This window comes from Anguilla rostrata, chromosome 11 (genome assembly GCF_018555375.3).
Source record: "Anguilla rostrata isolate EN2019 chromosome 11, ASM1855537v3, whole genome shotgun sequence".
Lineage (NCBI taxonomy): Eukaryota > Metazoa > Chordata > Actinopteri > Anguilliformes > Anguillidae > Anguilla > Anguilla rostrata.
Window position 1 is genome coordinate 22623056 of NC_057943.1, and position 25586 is coordinate 22648641.

The following is a 25586-nucleotide window of genomic DNA, read 5'->3' on the forward strand; positions in this document are numbered from 1 at the left end:
AATACTGTTGACATGTTTGGTAAGCAGTCTCTTCAAAAGCCCATGGCCTTAGATTGGGTCCTCCACCTCAGTTGGGTCCCACTCATAATCGTTTCATGATGAAGCTGTCTAGCTGAGATATTTATATATTTTTTTGTTTTAAATTTAGTGCTTGGTTGGTTTGTTTTGGGAGTGCAGGGCTTTGCTTGCCTCAACCTCAGACTCTATAGCACCCGGGAAGGGAAGCTACAGTTTTTGAGCTTGGTTTTCTGTTTGGTTCTAGTAAGTGTCAGCAGCAGTGTTGTGTTGTACAGAAGGTTAATGTCTGAGTTGCCTGAGACACTGCCTCTGATTGGAACCCCACTTATACAAGATCATGATTACTCAAAGGAAGTAACAGATCACTTGTTTATTAGCAAAGTGCATCTCCCAGATGTTTGGCGAACATACAGTATCTCACTTCAGTTTTAACCTGGACAGGCTCATTTCACCATATGTTCATGAGCCAGACAATGGTGGGAATGTTGATTGGTTGATTCCGCATGAGATTTCATTGCTTAGCTCACTGTCATGAATGATTTATCAAAAGATTGGCAAAAACAAAATGTCCTTTGGCTATATTTTCAGTAATGGCCACCTTTTAACATCCCATCTGATTGGTCAGTATTCTCCAGGCCAAAGCTAACTACAGTCTGTGTCCTCACCACACTGTAACTACAGTTAAAGTTCCACCTGCTCCTGATTTTCTGGCATTTAGATTTATTTGTTGCTTGTTCAAGACCTGCATATTGGTCATATTAAATGATGGCCATGTTTTTGAACATTTTACTTTTTTTGAACTGATGCTTTCAGAATGTTTGCCTTAGGGGGTGGGGGAGGATAATGAGAATCACAAAGTATACAAATCAAATAAATATGGATAATTATGTGTTATTTGAATAGTGGTATGGCATTGTACTAGGGCCAGTGCTACACGCAATTTATCACAGAAATATAAACCTGTACTGTACACAAAAACTATTCTGACATTTAATGTTATTTATTTATTTTTTTTAATTGATATTTTGTTATATCATCTTTAACTCTCCATTAATGACCATGTTTTGTTCTGATCCCTTACTCTGTAACACTGATTAGATTCTCTACAGATAACTGTGCATGTCATGGTAGCTTTGTGTATGGCTCATTAAATGTCATATTGCATGCCCTAAAAACAGAACATGTAAATGGTATTTTTTTACCTCTGCAAGTTATAAGGTAGAATATACAGTATGTTCCTCTAATATCCTCATTATCCTTAATATTTCCTCATCACGTTTTATTATGCTAACTGCATGAGAGCTGAAGCACTGCAGTCAGTCATTACCATTTTCCTGTCTATGCGCTACACTGCATTCCACATGAGATCCCTTCCACAGATACTTTGCCCCAACATTAGAATGTGCCTTTATTAATAATACTGGCTAAATCTGCCTTGCCTGCGCATTTTTTATTTCCCATTTTTACACTTGAGAGTACGAGGAATGTGATAGTAGCTACTTAAATATTAACGTTTTTAATGTACCTTCATTACTTGCATTTACATCTGGTAAATAATTGGTTTGTGCTTCGCAGATCATAGCTTGGACACTTACGTAATGATCCTACCACATTAATATAAATAAGAGAAAAATGTTAGTTTATATGCTCTTTTATATCACTGCAAGATAAAATGATGCCCGTGAAAAGTCCCAAGTGTATTAATCCAAAGGTTGTAGGTTTTTGTGGTTATTTCTGTTTCACAAATGAATGCAAGGCTTCACAGTCCTGTCTTTGCGCAGTATTTATATCAATTAAGCACCTGGCAACAGGAGGGGAAACAGTGACTGCTTGTTATGTAAATAGTGAAAATAGAAGGGATCTGGAGACGTTGTACCCTTAAGAATATGAACAAAAATTATTCATGCTGACAGTTCCCTGTTTTGTTAATGAGTTGAACATTCTAAAAATAGCCATAGCATCTTAACTTACGGAAAGAAAAGTACCATTAATAAAATTAATAATATTGTTTTAATAAATAAAATATTGTTTCATGTACTCTTGGTTGACTTTTGTTCATAATCTTATTCATGCAACCAAAAGATGATTCTAACAGACAGTAATTGTAAGAACCAATGAAAAATGTCTCGGAATCCTGCAAAAAACTAACGCCAGACTTCTTAGCTCACTACATTACATTACATTTATTTGCCAGACGCTTTTATCCAAAGCGAAATACAATAGGTGCATACCGAAGGTCATTGGAACAACTACAAAACACATGTCCGATAAGGTACAATACGCATTATATAACAGTAATTCATAGCCATGAACACAGTAAGTCCAGTTCACACAGTAAGCATAGGCTAGGTCTGAAAGTAATGTTAAGCTCAACTAGCAGGCATGTTAACGAACTACAACATCAAGATAACAATACAAATGCAATATAAGTTCTGGGTGGAGGTACATGTGTAATATTAAAGTGCTACAGGAATAAGGTAGAATTCATGTGTGCCCATCCCCAGTCACAATGCATATTCTGGCTCAGTTATCATTTAACCTAAAATTTTGAAGACTTTTGTTTTACTCTACATAAAAGGCCACTGTTATTCCAAGCAGGTTGACATTCATTGTAATTGCACACCTGCTATGATTCCACTTTGTAACAACAGCAAAGCTATTAATTGCTATTTTACTGCTGTTCAACAGGTAAATCCTACAGAGGATTTTTTACAACGTACTGAGCATAACTTTCCTTCAGTTTTTTATTTGGAAGACTCACTTAGCCAGAGCAACTTAAACAGCTGCATGTTTTACTTTTATCTATTCATACATCTGCTTATTTACTGAAACACTTCTGGTTAAATATGTTGGTCAAATTGGTCAAATCTGCAGTCACAATTGCTTACCTAGGACTTGACCTTACACCCTCTGGGTTCGGTGAAGCCCCTCCACACCTTTGTGCCACTCAAAAGAGCCATACATTGTAATGGGTATAAATGGTGCCAGTGGCATATATAATACATCATGGCGGAGCTATGTGTGCCAGTCATTTACAGCATGTTTAGCTCACACTCAAAATGAATTTATCCTAGCCCTTGTTTTAAAGGCACAAGCTTAAACCTGCCACTTATTTTCCAAAAATTCCCCCTCTCAAAATAAAATAAGATGGATTGTGTGAATTGGCACTGGGTGAAATGCATTCATCAAAGTGTTCATTGCAACTGGACTTCTACCAGTCCAATGATCTGACAGCAACTCTGGAAATTATGGAGAGCTCATTTGTGCCAGTCTGCTCTGGTCTTGTGTTTGGTAAACTGGCATCTATGGATTCAGCCCCTTTGTGGGGCCTGTGGTATAATTAACACTCACTTAAAATGTCATGATTTGTCAAGTGTTCTTGCAGATGAAAGCCTCATTGAGAAGGCTGCTAATCCTCCATTCCTCTGCTAAGTCCTCAGACAGCTCCGTAGCATTGTCTGACCTATAACACACCTGCCTCACTATACAGCTTTGAGTGCCAATTCAAACGAAGCAGTGCCCTTCAGATGCAGATTTGAAGAAGGAATCTTTTGTAAATTCAAACAAAGCAAAGGAATGTTTCAACCAAAGTGACTTTTAAAAGAGAAATTTAAATTGTTCTCTTGTCTGTTCATCTTTAGACATGCATCTTTTCCCTCAGTATCTTTCTCCAAACAGTTCAGAGAGAAACCTCAAATTATCTAATATTTAATTACCAAATGAGTGGCTGGTTATGCTTTTCATGAAATAATTACTTGCATTTTTTGCATGTTTATATTAATATGGCTGATACTAGGGTTATGGTTATTAATTAAGTGAATTTAATACATGATTTAGGGAATGATCAGCAGCTCTCAATAGGGTTATTTCTAACTTTTTTCTTTTTTTGATAGATAACTTGTTCCCCCTTTTTTCAGTGAAATTACATTTTTCATAATAAATTACTTCAATCACATTTCCTTGTAAAAAGGTTTATTGTTTGCAGGGCATTCAGTTTATCACCCATTTTAATGATAAAAAATAATCACATACAATGACTGCTTTATTCATCTCTTGCTAGTTGTTGTTGTTTGTGTTAGGAATGCAGTAATGTTAGTGTTTTGGCAAGTTATATTTTTGGAGGTATGGTCATGATTATTGCAAGGATTAGTCATTTTATATTATCTTAAATGACTACATACACATAATTCTATTTATTTGACTATAATTACAATGTTTTTCATCCATCTTAATAGAAAAACCACATATTTAAGATAGCTCCTCTGGCAAACCTGTGTCATATCATATACTACAGCTCACCTCAAGTGGACTTGAAGGAGAAAAATATAAATAGAGTGCACAGAGTAGAGAATTTCATGAAGGTGTACAACGTCCTGCTGAAAGACTCCATTTTCCAGAACATGAGGCTCAATGAGGTCTGGCCACTGGTGAACTGCAGAATTAGTACAGAATTTATCAGGAATGTACCTGAAAAGGCCTAAATACCCTGAGAGCAAGCCTAGTGTGACCGCAGCAAGTAAAAACACTCTGGCTAGCAATACGAAGAAACTTTGAGCAGAACCTGACTTGGTTCAGGCCATCTGCCACTGGCTGGCACCTGTTAATTTAAAAGGGCTAATTACATAATACGCAGAACAAAGAAAATGGCAGTACAGAATGTCCTTGGAGCCGGGCAAGGATGACTCTGGTCATGTGACGGGCTGGTAGCCCAATGGGTGACCGTGTCAGGCAGATGACGGGTGTGGTGCTGGAGCTGAACCCACAGAGCCAGGAGCGGGGTGCTTGGTCAATCTTGTGGCTACAGCTCCAGGCAGGTGCCTGAAGCAGGGAGAGGACTGAATGTATTACTATAGGTGTGCATTCATAAATGTACTGAAAGAGACAAAAAAATTGCCTTTGAGGAAGACTGAGCTAACAACCGTACAATGCAGCTGTGTGAAGCCTAATACAGCCTTGTTAGTGGGTCCAGATCTTTCCCTGTGTTAAAGTTTAAATAATATGTTCAACTGTGGCTGAGGAGAATGAGCTTTGATTCGCAGCAGATCAACTTTAATTCTACTTCCCATTTGCTCAACCCACAGTGTGTCCCAAACATCAATACATCCTCCTCATACAAGCGTCCAAATGGAAAAGAGAATTTCCCATATTTGGCATGATACTTTCACTGACATGTTTTCTGAGGTGTTGATCAAATTATATTGTGAATTCTGATTTTGGGTGATTTTTTTCCTGAACTAAGGTTGGAACAAAAAAAAAAAACTCAAAATCCTTGCTTACAGAAAACTATGGGGGAAATCGCCTCCAGGGTTGAATTATTGCACTGCCTTTCCTCCTGAAACAAGCAATATTAAGAACCTAGTGACATATACTTCAGAATGACCCATCTCTAAATGATGTCTTTAAAAATTCATCACTCATTATTTTTGAAAGGGCTAGAAATAAAAGGAATTGGATCGTTAGAGCCTGCTGATTTTAGGCTGTTCATTCAGTCATTGTGCAAATTGTGAGTTTGGAACAACTCAATATTGAAGGTTTTGCTACATGTAACACTGAAAATGTTGGCTCATGTAATCCAAGGCCTGTGTACTAAAATGTGTCAGTGAAACTGCCAGATCTTTAAAAACACAATATTTCTGAGTGCAAAAATTCAATCAAAAGAAATGATATGAAAAATTCTGTGGCCAGACACTTCAAAGAGGTTAAACACCGTCCTTTTCCCACTACTTTCTTTGGCAGTGAACAAATTAAAACCAGCCACAGAGGGGGTGACATGAACCATTTGAGAAAATGAAAAGAGACTTTCTGGATTCATAATTGTCAAAATGTATTTCCTAAAGGCATGAATGAAGACTTTCCAGTTTCTTTTAAATGTTTGTCCTTTAAAAAGTTTGTCTTTTGATTCTTGCTTTATACTGTGTATGCTATTTGTGGAACTTTATCTTTCTTCCAAACAAACCAATCAGCTAGCCAGATCAGGTGCACTTTATAATAATTCCATTAGCAGCCTGTTACCCCGTATTGGTTACCCTCCCACCTTGTGATGTCTCTAAGACGGTTGGATTAAAGTCTATAAGATTGTTATTGGTTGTTTTTTTTTTTTTTTTTTAATTATAGCGTATCCACGCAATTATTATATGATTGGATAGGTTATAAGAAGTAGGCCTACTTTGCCTCTTGTATGTGTATCCCTGATGAAGCCACCTTGTGTTGTGTCGGTTTTATCAACAAATTCTTCATTTTTATTCTTCACCTGAGTGCGCAGGAAACCCTATTTTTCCCCTGGTGTCAAGATCGTAGTCCATTTAACTGTATTTGCTTCTCATTTTCGAAATAGTAAGGTATAAAAATGATACTGAAAGCTGATGATGGACATAGATTAGTTGGCACAAACAGCATGATTGACACTTTTTTTTTTTTTGCAACCTACAATACAGAACTTAAATAATACTCTATCTGTTGTGTTCTTTCAGGTGGTAATAGATGCTATTTTTAGGGTGTGCTTATTGACTTCCAAGCCATTTTATCTGCTCTTGACAAAGCGCACCGTCTGCTGAGACACTGACTCATATCCCTTCTCTAGCATTCAGCACGAGGAGTCGGGTAGTGGCTCCACAAGGGCATACAGATCAGTTTCTTCGCTGGGAAGTGCTTATTGCTCGCAATAAAATATTTCGATCCTTTTACCAGTTGGGTGTGTCCTTAATAGCAACTAATTTTGCGCTTAAAATATTGTTTTTTGTTCGCTTTGTCATTATTATTTTCTTTGCGTATCGTTGCCGACGGAAACAGCTACCAATAATTAATAAGATGAGCTTTAATGTTAAGTATAAGTTGTGGATCGCATTGTGCAAGACCCTCTCAGCTCTTCTTGTCTTGTAATTTTCCACATTTAAAGAACGCAGTGATAATTGGCCATGATTTACCGATACCAAATACCTAGACGGCTACGGGAAGATACGTGAACAAAAAAAGAATTTAAGTGCAAAATCATCTCAGCAAATCACAATGCTGCGTCACTGCTCATGTGTCTCTTGCGAAAATCATGCCTTGGGTTTCATCGGCAACATTTCTGATCCACAACATTTTCATGTTAATTGGTTTCCGAAACTTATTTCGTAGATTTGCATTGCATATATGTATATTGTCATGCATAGTGTATTTCTGAGCATGTCAATAAATAGATTTGCCTCTCTCGTGGATGTACCACGTGCATTCAGTTAGGACCGTAAGTGTTTTCAAACTCATGCTGATAGGCTATTTTATACGTTGTTTTTAAATGTTATGTTTAAACAATATTTTCCTGTTACTGGTGCAATATGAAAATTTATGATATGCATAATATGGCTTCTACTGAAATGTAAGTAAATGCAACATTTGATAGTTGCATGGGGTCTGCGAAATTACTGGTTAAATAAATAAGCAGCTGTGCGTTTCAGTTTGAAACGAGACTCATTTTCCCTACAGTTATATTGTTTCAGTAAGACTTCCGTACGTGCGAGTAATTGCAGTATACTGTAGCGCACAGGGCCACCGAGTGGTAGAAATGTATAACACATGCTCCTTCCCGATATTCCATGAAGACGTACAAGCGGTATAAATATCGAGATGCTGGGTATATACAGAGAGAGAGAGAGGCTGGTGGTTTCTTTAACTTCCTGGACTTGAGCCTAAACGCCACCTAAGAGATTTAGACGCAGCACAATCTACAGAACGATTCCGTTGCATCTGGGAAAACAGTTTATGTATGATTTTACAAATAAAAATATGGAGTAGATTTTTTTCTCAGCGAATTTGCAGGTATGTTTATATTATTATATTATTGTTGTTGATGATAATGATGATGAGGTTGTTCATTTTATCTTGATTTCATGTTTTTTTCACACAATTAAATTATTTAGTGGCAATAAATGCATTCGTTAGCTATTGTTACCTTTGCTATTTTTAAATTGTATTTGAATATAGATTTACTTTAAAATTTTACATAATGATTTTTGCTTCGTCTTAATGATGTCATCTATGAAGCATACATAATAATTATTGTATGTCGTTTAATTTCGTTTAGCTCTTCTCTGTGATTAAGCCTGGTGGACAAAGGGAGACACTCCTGTATTAACGAAATTGACTCGTCGATTGACAACCCAAGATGTAAACGTCAATGTCTTTAAAATCAAGCAAAGTATAAAACGCATGCAAATACTCACCAATGATAACGAGTGGGTGACAAGTAGCGGCTAAAGTGCCTTTTTCAAATAGAGAGACCACCGACATACAACATAGCGAGATGGAGAGTCTTTTCAAGGAGCAAGATTTTTGGGGAATGAATTTGTCCTGGAGGAATACGAGTCTCGGCAACGAAACTGAAGGAGCAAACCAGACGGTGAACCCCTTGAAGCGGAACGAAGAAGTGGCCAAAGTGGAAGTGACTGTACTTGTCCTGGTCTTATTGCTTGCCCTTGCTGGAAACCTGTGCGTCCTGCTAGCCATTCATACGGCCAAGCACAGCCATTCTCGTATGTACTATTTTATGAAACATCTCAGTATTGCGGATCTAGTGGTGGCGATCTTTCAGGTCCTGCCTCAACTAATTTGGGACATTACGTTTCGATTTTACGGGCCCGATTTTTTGTGCAGGCTGGTGAAATACCTGCAGGTCGTCGGAATGTTTGCCTCCACATATATGCTTGTTTTGATGTCCATTGACAGATGCTTAGCGATATGCCAGCCACTGCGCTCTTTACACCGAAAAAAAGACCGTTTCTACGTAATTGTTTCTTGGATGCTTAGCCTATTGTTCAGCATCCCACAAGTGTATATCTTCTCCCTGAAAGAAGTGGGAAACGGAGTCTATGACTGCTGGGGAGACTTCGTGCAGCCTTGGGGTGCCAAAGCGTACGTGACGTGGATTACTCTGACCATCTATATCATACCTGTTGCCATTCTAAGTATTTGCTACGGACTTATAAGTTTTAAAATATGGCAAAACTTTAAACTGAAAACAAGGAGGGACCAATGTATAACTCTTACCCCGAAGCCATGCAAAGGTGCTGCGCTTTCTCGCGTGAGCAGCGTAAGGCTAATTTCCAAAGCAAAGATCAGGACGGTTAAAATGACTTTTGTCATAGTCGTTGCATATATCGTGTGCTGGACGCCCTTTTTCTCCGTACAGATGTGGTCGGCTTGGGACCCAGCGGCGCCCAGAGAAGGTAAACTTTTCTTGTGACGAATTCACACTCCTATGTCACATGTTCTGTATAACACGAGCTTGTTAAAAGGATTATTCGCGTGCACCTCTAAAGAAAATGTAGTAAAATTGATTGTTATAAACAAGGCATGATATGGATTAGAATCAGTAAGATACATTTGGGTTATTTTGACCACATTGCTTTTAATTAATTAATTTTTGGGGACCAAAAATCAAATATATATTTTATGTTTTATGGCATCTCTGTTTCATGGCAGTCACTGAGAGAGCTTGATTTATAAACTTTTTCAAAATGTAACTTCCAAAGTTCTTCACCTGAACGTATATTTGCTTAGCAGTGGAATTCGTTATTTTGGACACTTTTTACGCTGCGTAATTGTGGCACAGTATGAAGTGGATTGAAAGCAATTGCATGAATCTAGCTTCTTGGTTACAAGCTATTGTTACTTTATAAAGTTATAAAGTGTTGACTTAGCCTATCTGTGATCTTACACTTTTAAAGACTATGTGATTAACATGTTATTAATTGAACATTAATGCTGATGTAATAATCACTACAGGTAATTGAAACCAATGGACTTCTCGAACACTGAATTTTGAGAAGAAAATCCCCACAAAAACATTCTTTTCAAATGGACGAGTGTGTCGCACGTCTGCATAGCTACATACTGGAAATTTGAAAATGAATGAATCATACAATTTTTACGTGAAAATCTTGAATATTATCCGCAGTACATTCTGTGCTTTATAAATACAGCTTAACCTCGCGATAACGAAAGAAGGCTGGGATGAAACGGAATCAAAATGACAGTAGCCGATTCATATTTTTTAATTCTGGAAACCCGTTCGATGGGTAAAACAAGCATTTACTGCGACTTTCCATTTAGAAATAATTGTAATACCTACGTTTTAGTTAATGATATTTTAAAATTTTATACCAAATTGTTCTTCAAATATATGAAAAGTATTCAGTGCTTGGTTTAAATAAATCGTGACCTCAGTGTCGTAGCAACAAGGTTTGAAGAGCAAGACTTTACTGTGTGATTGTACATAAACACATCAAACGTGGAACAAAGATTCTAATGTTTAAAGTGCTTATGAATGAATATTTTCAGTGACTCATGGGAGCATTAATAACCAGGGCGAATGTCCCTGCCCAGTTTTTGGTGTAAAATACTCAGGCCTATTTGAATAAATATTAACAGGGGATATATACGGACGTGTTAATAAACGAGCATCTCAAACTAAAATGACAACAAATGCAAAGTGTCATGTTTGCTGTTCTGTGCAAAAAGCAGCCATAGCTGGCACTAACTCGAATTCAACACCACAGCCTCCAGAGCATGACACAGATCACTATTAAAGAATTACTATGCGACCATTTCTTTCCAAGGACAAAGAGAGAACACCTGCAGTAATGCGCACATGAAGAAGTTAATGCAACTCCCAATGTATGTCTGCGCGTCGGAAGGATATGCGTTGGAAAGTAATCTGTTGCTACTGATACAAAGCAAGGAGCGCCCTACTAGTTGTGGTGCCAACTCAGCTACGTTCATTGCATATTTACCACCTTTGCGTGATCAAGAAATGTTATGAAAGATCCAGACAAAAGTGGACGAGGGCCAGAAAATAACAAGCGCGAATCCGCAATAGCTGCGACCCCACACGCGCATGCATCCATGTGTGCATGCATCCACACACACACACACACCCTCACACAAACACGTGACCTGTTCTTTGGCGCGTGATCAACCTTTCCACAAAATCTTGTGCAAATATGTGAATCCATTCGGGAGTTATGCGCCTTTTTGTGATAGGCCAATTTCAGCCTCCTGGGGCGAAAACTGTGGCCGCTACGGGGTGGGACACTTTTGTGGACCGACCGACAGAGCTATAGAGCTGTGGTCGCAGCAAAAAAAAGTTGGAAGTCACAGCACATCAACACACAGCCTATGTGATACATGGTGACGATAGCGAACGTTCCTGTTCCCTTCCTGTTGGTCGGCACATTGCTCCTAAACCCAGCTCATCCATAATTGCATGCTCACTTCCTCATGAGGAAGTTGTCCGCTTGAGGCGGACAGCAAAGACAAGCTTTGGCACGAACCTTTTTTTTAAATTTATTTTATTTTATTTTTATCTCGGACCCAATCAGGCAACTATTGACGGTTTTGAGTTTATCATTCTTTAAATTGTTTGTGGCTGCTGATTACAGAGTGGCATTGTTGTTGCCAGGCAGGCAGACTGCCATAGCAATGAAACGTGTGATTGTTACATAGGATAGGCTACTCCTGTTGTATTTGCGCCTCCGCTGCCACTGTTTTTGTAAAACACTGTTCCTGAAAGCACTTGTATGGTCTAACGCCCCAGTTCATTTGTTGTATTTTGGTCAGGGTTATTCGTATGGGCAATTTACTGTCTCCATTTTGATTAGTGTGGTGAATTATGCGTATTTGTATATTAAGTCTGGTAAGGCTAAATGTTGGCTGTCCGTTACATCATGCGTGTGCATTGTGCCCGTTCCAACATTGGTGACTGTGTGCACATGATGTGCTGTCTGAGCAATGCTACTTAGCGAATGTTTGTCTTGATTCCCTCACAGTCAGCTGTAGTGCTATATAGATAAAGTGAGCATTAGCATCACGTGCGGTGCGCTGGGAATATTGATGCTGTCTGGAAGAGATGTTAGCGAGGGGGGATGTTAACACAGCAACCCCCGTGATTTACATGGACCTTATTCTGCTGATGGAACATCAGGGCACACTAATGGAAGCTTTGTCGGAGGTTTTGCAGCAGGTTCAAACTGTGCGTGGCCATAGTTATCATTTTGCTGCTGTGAGGATTTTAAAAATTCAATTAAATATTCAGAAATACATCTGTTGGACTGATGCAGTAAAATCTTCCTAATGCTGAAATACTTACTGCTAGATTATAAGTGCTGTTAAATATATAATTAAATAACAACTATCATCTTCATCATTGTCAAAATTGGAGTCATTTGCTATCAGAAAAAAGCACAATAAGACAAAAGTTTTACATTATCCACAATCTCTCTGAATTTTAGCAAACATAAACTATTTGTGTTAGCGATGATGATAAGTACTAAATGTTTACAATCGCGATTCAAGGCTGAGAACAGTTTGCTTTCAAGTTTTATGGATTGTGATATTGTAACAATGAAATCCATGTCACTGGTGCTTGATTACAGTAATTTATGGAGTCACCTTATCTGAGCTGTAGTTTTCAAAAGATTGCCAAACATTACATTTTCATAGAAAGGGAAATAATTGAACGTCTCCTTCCGTTATGCCATATTTTTCTTCGTGCTGATATTCAGTGAGTTGGCCAGACAGGAGTGTATTGTTCAGGCTGAGAGTTTGGTTTAAGTCCTGTCCCGTGAATCAATTTAAACACCTGTCAATTCCTGCTTATCTTACACCATGCAGCAGCTACAGAAAGATCTTCTAAATTTTGTGAACTGTATCAAATTCAGTATTGACTGTAGCAGTCCAAAGCCTGTTAATGCTACATTTTCCTAGAAAACTACTTTTAGTTTTTTATTTATTAGTCTCGCGTCTCTTGAGTTTTTCCCAGATGAAAGGGGAAGAGTGTTATTTTTCACTCTTCCCATCATTTAAACAGCCAGCCAGGAAAAAACTGGAAAAGTTATCGGTTTCTGTTGCTTCCACTAAAATGGAATGAGCTCATCGAAAGCAGCTAAAAACTAAAGCAGAAAAAACTAAATGAAGTTGAAACTGTAAGTTTATCCCAACTAGTACAAATGTTGCAACTATTCACAACATTGTAGAAAGGTTGTGGTGAACAACAGCATCACACCAACCTTTTAAAACACTCAAGGTTTTTTTATGTAAACAATGTCATCATGTGATTTTGCCAGGTTGCAAAAACATCTTTAAAGCATTTTCTTGAAGAAAAAAAGTGGGCGTGTGATCTGAACACATTTACTTTTATAGATGCAACATTGTAAAAGGTTGCAATAACATTTTGGGATAGCTAATGTAGGAACCCTACCTCCACCTGGTGTGCTGGTCTGAGAAGATTCAGAGCTCTGACTGGCGATCCTCGCCCTGCTTTGAAAGAAACCTGGCCCTGGTGACAATCCTTTCTCACTTTCTGTCCTCTTTTAAACCCTGCTTTTCTGAGTGTCTGGTGTGGGTAGCAAAGTAGGGCAGAGAAGATATGCCTGATGCTATGGCCAGAAGGTTGCCGGTCATCTCAAATGGTACCCTAAGAATGCTCTATGACTGGTTTGCTTCACGCTAAGAGTGTCTCCATTAAACTTGTCAATGATGTTAATGACACGTGACATAGCCCTGCTGTCTTCACTGAACTAAACAGCACTAAAGATGTTGGGCAAGAGAGACCAGCTGGCACCTCTCTGGGGAGCTCCAAAGAACTTAATTCCCTTATTTATATGTGCACAGCACTACACTCATCTGTTCTTTATTACAGTGATATAAACAGAAAGGGAAAGAGATCATTCTGCTGTCATTTTCGATAATGGATGCTGTATTCTTGTGTCATTTTTAATTATTAGCTTACACAAAATTGAGCCAGTGCAATATGTTTGGTAAAATCTGACTCACTGGGGGCTGTTGAGTAGGCATTCTGTTAAGGCAATGTTCCAAGGCGTAGATGGGCCCCGCGGTCTGGTATCGAATCTGGTCTGTCCTAGTTTGACAGAGCAGTATGCAACATTGAGCATGGATTACCAATACAACTAGCCATTCCAAATCTGGAGAAAAAAAACGGAACATTTTTACGAACCCAAAAAAATGTTTTCCTGTCGATATCAGCATTATCAGTAACACCTTGAGGCATTTAAAATCAGGGTAACATCAACAACATTCCTCAAAACCCACATCTCAAGAAGGAGAGCAATTTAGCCATTGATACTAATAGCCTCAAGCTATTATTTGCAGGCAATGAAGTGATGTAGAGAAAGTGCCTTGCTCAGGGCTTGGAGGTTTGCATTAAATCCTGCTCTGTGGTTTCAGAGAGGTGTATATTTCTGTCCATGTTCCCAAGCTAAGGTCACATCGACAGGGCGTAACACCAGCCCCGTGTCTGCTGACGGCCTCCCTTTTACATGTGCCGAACCAATCCATTCAGTCAGCTGCAGGTTCCCTTGATAAGACAAGAGGTGTGATTGCAGTGAGGGCCCTGTCAGAAAGAAACTGTAACAGTAGGTGTCTGATTAATTGAAGGTGGAACTGGTGCAGAGGATTTGGCTTTGTGGCTTGAGCAATTTCCATTCCACATATGGCACAGGGCATGACATCATCTGTAGTGGAAAAAAATTGGTGAGACAGCATTCAAAGGGTTTTTCAGACAGCTGAGACTCAAGCCACATGCCACCCTTCCCCCCATGTCGGAATATAAGTCAACCCACTACCAATAAAAGAAGATTCTTCCCATTTCTTCTGAAGAGTAGCCTATGTTCCATTCCTCCACCACACTCCCCCCTTTCCCTGAACCATTTAAATTATGTTTTCTGCCTCAATTAATTGCAAACAATGCTACAGTCCTTGTCAGACTGGATCGATTTGTCAGTGTAATTCATGATGGCCCCTTGATTTATTCATGTGCAGAACACTGGACATTATTCTTTCATTTTAATGTGATTTATACTCCCAACTGCGCAATGATGCTATGAGCTAATCCTGCAAAGGTTATTTTCCTCCCACCTCCTCCTATGCTGTAGGTCTTGAGATCCTGCTGTTCAATATGTGGTCATACTTTCTATTAATACTCATTCATGAGAGCACTATAGCTCTTTAATGAACAATGCATATCACCTTCATAAGAATAATGAAAATATTAAGAAATACAGAATTTATGTCAATAACCACAAATAGGTATTTGGTGTGTTGTTCCACCACTGGTGCAGCAATAAATGTCAGTGTACTGCTTATGAAGGTGCTGTGAAAGAGCTATATTGCTCTTATGAAGGATCATTCATCAAAAGTGTAATCAAATATATATTTACATTGGCTTGGAACTTGATGGCCAGAGTGAGGTGAATGGGAGCAAACCCAATTTCTATAGCTAATTTAAAGTGAGGACCTCACATACATCCTAATTTTTAGCTGTAGCTACAAGTGAATTTATGCAAGTTTATTATGCCGATATAAGAATTGTTTATATAGCTGGTAGTGTACCAAGATTAATTTTCTGCAACAATGCAATCAAAGCATAGTTTGTGTTACCTTAGTGATGTTTCAGTTTCATTGATTCTTAATTTCAAATTCTCAGTTTGGCCTAGACCTTGAAATAAAAGAAAGGATCCAGCCTAAAAACTGTGGCTCTGCTAAATCAATGATAAAATCAATACCCTTTTGAATATTGCAGAGAATGGTTGTGGATTAACAGTCTGCTTAATGGTACTGCTGCTGAACTTTATTTCACTCTACCAGTGAAATAACATTGCAGAGAATGGTTGTAGATTAACACTCTGCTTAATGGTACTGCTCCAGAATTCTGTTTCACTTTACCAGAGTGAAACCAGATAGCCCTGGCCAGTAAATCTCTGGCCCACAGGCCAACACAATTGTAAATTTAACTTCCAGGCATCTTAAATCTGAATGATGTTTTTCAGCAGCGATATATACATGTATTTAACACCGTGTTCCATACAGCGAGCACTAAAGGTCACTGAAGGGTGGAAAAAACAACAGATTTATTAAGCCATTACAAAATGTGTTTTAGCCCATCTGGTGTGCAGTGAGATAAAATTAACAAAATCACAAACTCTGTGAATGGCAATGCAGAGATGTTTGCTTTTAAGATAAGGTTTCAGTAAATCTTAATTATATGTTGTTGGCAAAGGATGGATGTAAAGAGAATTATCTTATGATGTCATTGTTTTGGGTTAATAGCTCATAATTAATCCTGCCCTTTTCTATTTTCTGTTCCCATAATTAATTGTATTTGCATGTTATGGTCGGTTTGAAGGCAAAGTTAATTTCCTTTCAAATGCTTGTAAAATTAGTTGGATGACATTATGACTCTGTAACTGCAACTGAACATACAATGCTCAAATTTAGTCCTTATTTTTGTAGGCGATTATCCAAGCTGTTGAAAGAAAATGTATTCACTAGATTTGAAATGTGAAATGATCCCAAATTTACTATATACGGAAAATAAGAACTGAAAACCACATTGAAGACAATAAAATCCAAAACTATTTTAAATTCCAATCTTGACCTTATCTGGTAGTTCCTCAGTATTTTTTTTTTTTTTCTTTCTGAAAACACTGTCCTCACAAGTATAAATACACTTCTTGTTGTAGCACTCCAGGTTTTTCCTTCAGAACATCAGAAGAATCACCTCCTTTCTTACCCAAGAGTCAACACAGCGGCTATACAAGCCCTTGGACTCTCTGGTCTGAACCCTTGTCTACCAACCTGTGCCTCCAGGCCCTTCAACATATCCAGAATATGCCCACCTGGTCTTCAACCTGCCCGAATTCACACATGCCATATTGATTCTAAACACCCTTCACTGGCTAATGGCTGCTGCCCACATTCAGTTCAAATCGCGCACTGGCATAACAAGCTGAAAATGGTAATGTCCCTTGCTATGCTCAGACAGTTAGCGCACCATGCACTCCAGCCAGCCCTGTCTGTACAGCATCCTGTCAGGACCCGTTAAGCAGGCTGTCCCATCTCTTTGAGCGCCTGGCAGCCACTGCTCTTCTCTGCTCTCTGGCTGGGAAATGTCCTTCTTCAAACATGCAGAAAGGTAGATTCTCTGGCTGTCCCCTTTGAATAGGTCCTGAGGCATGCACCTTCACAGTGGTGCTTATATGATTGGAACTTATCTCAAAGTTATAATCATATCCTTTTGGTGTTTCTTACCATGTGAAATGCACCTTTATAATGCTTTTTGGCTAAAAGCATACGTATATTAAATGATTAAATTGTAAATTGTGATGTGATGATCATCAGCATCACCTAATCTTGCAGTGCACTATACTTTGTCTGTATATTTCCCTTTTTCATCAAGGAAGATAACGTATAAGGAATGTTCAGCCACACAGGGAGAATAAATGCCAAGAATACGACCTTTGCTCTACCTTTAATCCCAATGTCCATTGTCCCTCTCTAAAGCATACGTGTCCTCAAAGGCCCAGAACTGAAAAATTGATCATTCCTTTCTCTTGCACTTATCTCACTTTAAATGCTGAGAGGTACTGTTTGGTTCATGCTTATATAAGCCAATCCACAGTGCGAGTCAACAGAATCTCTATCTGTGCTGAGATGTTGAATATAGCATGTGAGCCAATTCTATTAATCTTCAATTAATTTACAAAATGCCGGTTTGCCACTGGAGGCTAAATGTCAGACCCTCAGAATAATACAATGTGGTCTACTTACATACATCCTAGTCTCCCCACTGTACCCTTTAGATTTTTCATTATGTGTGTGTGTGTGTGTTGTGTGCATGTGGTGCAGTAAAAAATCAGAGATAATTGAAGGGTAGCTTTTGTCAATTTTTAATTCTTGTCTGTGCAGATGAACACAATAATTATGGATGGAAATAATTTCCTCATAATTCTGTTCTGAGAATAATGCAATGATTGTGAGTGAAGTGAGTGCCTGGTTATAGCAATCATTTTGACAAATGGTGATCATTAACTAGTGTGAAAGAAACTGCAGGATGTTGGGAGCAAAATATTGACCCCCCGACTGCATAAAGCAACCACTGTTAATCGAGAGTGGAACCAAATATTATCTGTCAGAGCTGAATTAACACTGGACATTTTACTGTATACTATGGGCATTGTTATATGGTACTTACAACCCTTATGCTCTCTCTCTCTCTCTCTCTCAGCAATGGCCTTCATCATTGCAATGCTGCTGGCCAGTCTGAACAGCTGCTGCAACCCCTGGATCTACATGTTCTTTGCGGGGCACCTGTTCCATGACCTCATGCAGCGTTTTGTCTGCTGCTCTACACGCTACCTGAAGTCTTCTCAGTCCAAGTGTGAGCGCCAGTCCAGCCGCAAGAGCAACTCCTCCACCTATGTCATCAAGAGCACCAGCAGCCAAAAGAGCATCACACAGACCTCCACCACGTGAGGTCAGCCGGGCTCACTAAAGACTATTGCACTTCTTTTGATATATTTCTTCACAAATAGTAGAATTGAACATAAATTACAAATGACATGTTGTGTGTATATATATATATATATATATATATATGCCATTTCATGTGATGCATACATAAATAGCATTTTTTCCTTTTACCTACTGTAATAATGTGATGTAAAGCAGATTGATGATTTTTACAGTTTCATGTATATAGATTTCTTAATATTTCAAACAGTGGAGTAGCATTGCAAAGGTGCTATGAATGCTCATGAGATTTGAGTTGACAGAATGGCAATGCTGAGTGTGCATAGAGCTGGGTCTTAATACTTCTTATCAGAGCACCCTGCTTCACAGTTCATACATCATGTGATTTGTAATTACCTTGTCCAATGTACAGGGTTTATTACCCTGCGTGCGCAAGGACACCATACTAAGTAGTATTGCTCAACAGAAAATGTGGATAAAGCTCTTGATTTGATTGTAATTTATGTGTGTCCCTATTGTGCACATGCAATTTCTCATTCCTAATTACCCGAGTGTTCTTCTTTCTTTAAATTCTTGCATTGCAGTACATAAGACAATTTTAATGCTTGCGCATGCGAAATAAATCTGCTCTACAAAGTACTGGTAAAATATTTTTATACAAACGAACATTTCGCTGATTTGTGTAGACAACCAAAACCCTTGCCCTATTCGTCTCACTTGGAAGGGATTTACAGGCCCTTGGATTTGTTTGCTTTTAAAATACCAATTGTAATGCAATTTAGGTGAAATATGTCTATCTGTTTCCGCTTTCTCGACACTGAACAGATTCCCTGTGGTTTAGCCTTTCACTTCCAGAATGAAATTCCACAATGACATTATCGCAGCCAGCCATGCATGTAGATGCGTAAGAAGAACTTTTCAGCCGCAGTAGATTTATTAAGAGATAATGATCATGCGTTTATATACTTTTCCCCCAGTGGATTCTCTTTGAACAGAACAGCATCTTTGGGGTATTCCCATGGCCTAAATTAAATTACCGCAAAGGTAAACATTTCGCAGTTGTTTTTAGAATGGAATTTACTTTTAACTCTGTAATCCATTTAAATGAATTATTTTGTTTGATGATTGTAATACCTGGCAACTTTAAGAATTATGGCTATTTTGCTGATTTTGTTGTGGTTTGTATTGTATCTGTGCAGGTAACTCAGTTCTGTAAATAAATATCTTTTTCATTTACTGGGATATATTTCACATGAAATTTAAGACCTATTTATTAAAATGAATTGTGTTCTCTGAAGTGTGCCAGTAGTAACTATTTTCACAAATAATATCTGTCTGTGTGCGTGCGTGTGTGTGCGTGTGTGCATGTGTGTGTGTGCATGTGTGTGGGTGTGTGTGCGTGTGTGTGTGTGTGTGTGTGTGCTTGTCTGTGTCTGTCCATAGAACATGTCTGAGATTTCAGGAGAGTGGCATTTGCTGCACAAGCTGGTTTATTACTTGCTGCCAGACTAGGTGTTGGAATTGGACGGCTTTCAAAACAGCAGCATTCTAATGACTCTTGTCAGCCTCTAGTGGACTAAGGTAGCACCATGGTGGCAGGGTGAAATATTGACTTTGCTTCACAAACAGATATGGCTCCAAAATCCCTATCTCTTGACTAGGGCTGCTTGTTATGCTGCTTTTTTAAAATCAGATTTGGAATGAAATAAAATGAATACGCAGTTTTACATACAGTAGAGTGGAGTTCAGTAGTTGGTTGAATACTAATGGATTTGATTGTTTGATTGTTTGATTTGCATTGATCTTTCTAAGCTGATGTTTTAGCCAGTGTTTTCTTCCAAACACTTACTGTTGCTAATTCTGGGAGGTTTCTATGTCATCCTTTCATTTGTAGGTTATTTAGCTGATCTGACTTTAGTGACACAGATAATTAATTGTAGTACAGTGAATAAAATCCCAGACTGTTATCCACACACTTGATAAGGGTTTAATTATTCTAAAAATTAAATACTATTATTTCTATTATGAAATATGAAACATCACATTCTGTAAATTGTTCCTATATTTTTACATATTTATTTCAAGAAAAGTTTAAAATGGACTTTAAAAAAATCTAAGTTGGGCATATTCTGAACATAAATATAAATCTTGTATCTTCTAAATTCAGATTCCTCTGAAGCTAACTCATTGTTACTCATTGTTTACACATGAAGAGCTGACTCGCAAGGCCATGTACTGAGACCTGCCCGCCTTTTACTGATGTCATATGGAGGCACGGTGACACATAGCAGCCACTGCCACCGCCTTCAGCGCTTCATTTAGTAAAATACTGGGCAGGGCCAAGTCAAGCCTGCTACTGGATCAAGCTGTTAACGCTCTTTAGTTGAGAAGAGGCACTGAAGCTCCCAGCCGTACGGAAAGTTCCAGGGCTGTCGATAAGTAGGTGCAGGTCTGGGCAGGGAGGGTTATATGAGGGTACGTGTCAGATGGGGAGTATGACAGGACAGAACCGGGCCGCGCCCCGTAGATCTACACCTCTTTGCGCAGGGCCACCCGAATGCTGCTGAAGATCTTGCCCAGAGCCTCAAAGAAGGGGTCGCAGAAGGTGTGGATGCAGAGGGAGTAGATTCGGCTCAGGCACTGCGTCTCGATCAGGTAGCTCTTGATGCAGGGCATGACGGCCCAGATGTGGCAGAAGGAGATGCAGGCGAACAGGAAGCCCCACAGCAGGGCGACGGGGATGCCGAAGATGGCTGACAGTATGCGGTAGCACCAGTACTTGGAGACGGTGAAGGTGGTGTAGCTGGCCTTCCACACCCCATCCAGGCTGTGGGTCCCGTCCGGCTCTGCAATCACATCCTCGAAATCCACCTACAAAGGGTAGGAACCAAATCAGCAGGCGGCATGCATACATATAATTTATCAAAACTGTCATTAAAACCCATCAACGGACTAGAACAATTATCAAAAATATTCTTATGAAAACTGAATGACTATTCACCTGATTAAGTGCGGTACGCATAAAGACTGAGTTTGTCCATAAATCATATATCATATGAATATTGATTTTGTTACTGAGACCAGTAAACAGAGCCAGCTGCTGGCATAAACGCTGTATGCAGTCATTTAGGGCCACAACCATTTCTGGGCCACAAAGTTTAAGTTCATTTGAATAGCAGTCGCTTAATCGATTAATTTAACTGCACCGCCATCGGTTCATCACCAAACATTCTTGTTGAGGGCCAGCAAAATCCTAGAGCCGGCTCTGCCAATAAATCACACAAAAAACCATAATCCCTCAATCTTCAGATAAAAATCAGATAAGCATACAATGTATAAATATGATTCCTCATCATTCTGTCAACCATCTGGTATTTCCGTTCATTAGAGGTAGTTTTGAAGAAAGATTGCTGTTCATAGCTATAAGTTATATGAGTTTTTCAGAACAAAGGTCAACACATACCCCTTAGCGCTTTTTCAATGTAGCAACACATTTTTGTTGGGAGTTATTCTATAGTATTCCAAGGTAAAATCACATTATAGGGAGTAGGGAGACCAGTTTTTGGAGGCTACAACTTCAAATAATGGTCAGCTCTGAAATGTTACTGTGCTGCCATCATGTGACTGTCCAAGTGAAGTTGAGCTAATTAGTCATCCGTACGAAGAGTTCAACTCTTATACTTATTTTTTACAATGCTGTATGTTCTACAAAATATGTGTTCAATGTGTGCATAAAAGGACATGCATTCAACTAAACTAATTTATTATATTCCTTGTATGAATTTTTATGTTATATTTAACATTTAAATTACTTGTTAACAAGGTAATTCCAAAATTTTGGCTTCAAATTTCATTATGAATTGCATATATTGCAAGCATAAAGATTCAAATTCCGACTGGTGATTTCTGAAGTGTTACTCAAATGCTGTTTCCCTTACCACTAAGGCATTCTTTGTTAGAAAACAAATGCTACTAAATTAAGATAATGTGGATATGATGAATTGTTGGCTGCATCATCTAGTGTATGAATGAAACTGATTAACAGAAACAATAATAGAAATGTTCAACAAAAATAAATCACTTGCCATTCCATTTCAAGACTTAGAACATAATGATTATGGTAAACATGAGGTATATGGTACTTTAATTATTGCACATATAACACTCAGCCACCATGTCGGGATTGAATATAAAAAATACAGTCATTTGTCAGGAAGCAACATTCCTTAATTGTTGTGAGTGATAAGTGATTTGAATATCAAATACAGTTATGTGCTGTAGCATCTCAGTCAGTAACTAGATGACTCTATAAGCATGAATTATAAACTGATTTATTTTGTTTGTACTGTATACCGATTTAAAACATATTACAAGTTATATTGCATCATATTAAATGTTCAGAAAATACATTAATCATATTGTGTGTCTAGTCATATGTGGTTTTGAATGTAATTCAGTGGAAGGCCTCCAGAAAATGACATACTAAAATGACTTTTGTAAATGTATTTAAAGTCTTAGATTGCTGACCTTTGTGTAACTGTAAACTATATTAAAAAATCTTCTTATTTTTTATACATTTAATACATATATATGTTCAGTATGCTCCCAAATTGTATTGCCAGCAATACTTAAAGCATTAGTCATTCAACTTTGGTCTTCAGCCAATCAGATAATGATCCCATAACAGTACATTTAGCACTGCAGTCTATCAAATAATTGATTTTATTCCCACAATGATTTTGAAATAGAATACAAAACATTTACATTTTTAAGGCTTAGCAACACCCAGGAAACCAAGTAAGCACTTTCTAAACTTTACCAGTCACGCCCTCGGCCCTCTTCCAAAAATGTATCTCTTGCTGTGGCATAGCAGTGTTGGCCTATGACTATTTTGGGAACCTTGCAACAGGACACAACGCACACTGCAATGTAAAGGATGAAGGACAGGGTCCATGGGCCCCGTCTTTGGACATGCACGGAGAGAGCCTGCTGTATTAGTAGATCTGTGCAGTGGAGGACTGTACCTTGACCACGTCCTCGTTGATCTGCTTGGGGTCCCTGTTGATCAGATCAATCTCCTTGTTGTGGCTGTCCCTCAGGATCTTCTCCTCGTTGGTGTTGTACTGGTCCGCCATGGCGGTACTGGGGTCCCGGTCTGGAGCACAGCGCTGGCGGTGTGAGGCAGGGCAGGGGAGCTGCAGCGGAGCCGGGACAGAATAAGGTGTGGGACTCTGTGCTGCTGTCGCGGGGTTCTGAGAGCCTGTCGTGAGTGATGTCACTCCTGGAATGCCGGCAGACAGCTGCCACAGCCGACAGCCGGAGCCCTCCTGTCGAAAGTGGGCACGGCCAGATAGTGTACCCCTCCCTGTCCTCCCCTCCCTCCACACGCACACACACACACAAACACACACAGGCACACATACACACACACACACCACACACACTACAGACACACACACACACCACACACACTACAGACACACACACAAACACACACAAGCACACATACACATGAACACACGTGCATACACACACACATCCATGCACGTACACACATGCACTCACATGCACACAAACATACAAGGACACACACATACACACACACTCACGCACACACCACACACACTACAGACACACACACACACACACACACATATTCCCTGCCCCACCCTGCTCCACTAGGTCCTCCCATGCACTACTCATAACTCACACAGAGACCAAAAGTGTCTCTTGAAGAGGAAACCAGGCTGTGTTACATTTCATACAGAGGTGCTAGGTCACCCAACTGTAATTGCAGGAGTTTTCTTCGCCCTACAAAGGGTCTACATGCCATTCAGAATGGGCACTCCCATAGACAGTCTGCACATTGCTGTCCATACTGCACAACCAGAACTGCACTGCAGCAGTGTGCTACTCATGTCAAGTCAAAGACTAGCTAAGGCAGTGGAATGAGCTTACTATTAACAACCTCATGTTAATAGTAAGCTCATTCTATTACCTTAATATAGGGGTTTCTGGAGCAGGAAATACGTTATATCTTCACATGTCTATTCCTCCAAAATTTAACAGCAAATTGTATTTGGCTTAGGTCAACGATGCTATTGTATGGATTTATTTGAAATTCATTTAGGTGTGGCAGTTATATAACTGTCCCAATGTAAATGTATATTTATGCTGAAGGCATTATAGAATAATTATATTGGAGTTTTGGATAATTATCTGGAGATTTCAGTTGGTGACAGGTTCACATGAAGCATTTCTACTGGTTACACATACAGCCAGAAAAGCAGGACTTATGGCTTTCACACACACATAAATGTTTACAGAGAAAAACTGGATTTGTTAGGTGTAAAGTTCGGCACCACCTAGGCGACCTTACAGACAGAGAATTTGCCCTCAAAACACAGGGTTCAGTTTCCACCCTAGAAGTTTGTAAATTCTACTGGAGCATGCAAACAGGATCAAAGAAAGATATGACACACAATGATGGAGAATATTACTTACAGTACATTACATACAATTGATATTGAATTTCATTACAAAAAAAGCAGTCGGCATAAATATATTTCTAACAGTAACACATTACTGGAAGCAGAGGCTCCACTAGGGATTTTGGGCCCCATAAAAAGACCCCACATTGGGCCCCACCACCCCAGGAACTCCTACAGTAATTTCTAATATTTTTTGAGGGCCCTTGTAATCATCTTAACCCCCGCTTATGGCACCCCTGACTGAAAGTGGCATATTGACAGTGCAAATAGTATGGTATGTGGCCTACATAGGCATCCTAAAACAGTGAACTTGTAATTGAATATGTAATACAATGTTTCCTCTACTAATTTATCACAAAATTACCATTTACTCTTCAAATGATTTTGGAATCATGAATAGGCATCAGTTTTTATGTATTCCTAAAACATTAAATAGACAGTGTATTTACTTATAAATGTACCCTCATACATGCATTCATTTATATTTTCATCTGAGTAACATTTGGTACACTATATATTAATATTAGTGAAACAAATATAGTTATAATACTCTAGTGGAGCACCATGCTTTCCTCCGTTTATCATATTTCAGTTTTCTGCAAATGTAGCAAGTGGGAGTAATCTGAAACGGTGTCTATAATGTAGGCTATGTGCAGTATATGTAATAGTAAGGTAATCCATAAAAAAATATGAGCTATGCAGAGATCCAATGCCTGGGCTGTGTAACTGACTGAAGCATTCAGTGCACTTCCCCTGACGAAGCGCTGGGACAGA

General features: G+C 38.9%; 2 protein-coding genes across 3 annotated transcripts; one reads left to right on the top strand and one right to left on the bottom strand.

The window, feature by feature from the left end:
* Nucleotides 1-5980: 5980 nt before the first annotated feature.
* Nucleotides 5981-19618, top strand: oxtrb (oxytocin receptor b). 2 transcript variants are annotated; one of them, XM_064298796.1, is made up of 4 exons: nt 5981-7815; nt 8081-8163; nt 8274-9221; nt 18077-19618. In XM_064298796.1, the coding sequence occupies exons 3-4, from the start codon at nt 8300-8302 to the stop codon at nt 18322-18324; spliced, it is 1170 nt and encodes a 389-aa protein (XP_064154866.1). In that variant the 5' UTR covers nt 5981-7815; nt 8081-8163; nt 8274-8299; the 3' UTR covers nt 18325-19618. The 2 variants fall into 2 exon arrangements, with proteins under 2 accessions (XP_064154866.1, XP_064154864.1); XM_064298794.1 differs by having other exon boundaries at nt 5983-7815; nt 8081-9221.
* Nucleotides 19619-20285: 667 nt separating this feature from the next.
* LOC135234320 (caveolin-3-like) lies at nt 20286-23658 on the bottom strand. The gene is made up of 2 exons (XM_064298798.1): nt 23346-23658; nt 20286-21192 (listed from the first exon to the last, which is right to left on the bottom strand). The coding sequence occupies exons 1-2, from the start codon at nt 23454-23456 to the stop codon at nt 20851-20853; spliced, it is 453 nt and encodes a 150-aa protein (XP_064154868.1). The 5' UTR covers nt 23457-23658; the 3' UTR covers nt 20286-20850.
* Nucleotides 23659-25586: the final 1928 nt, after the last annotated feature.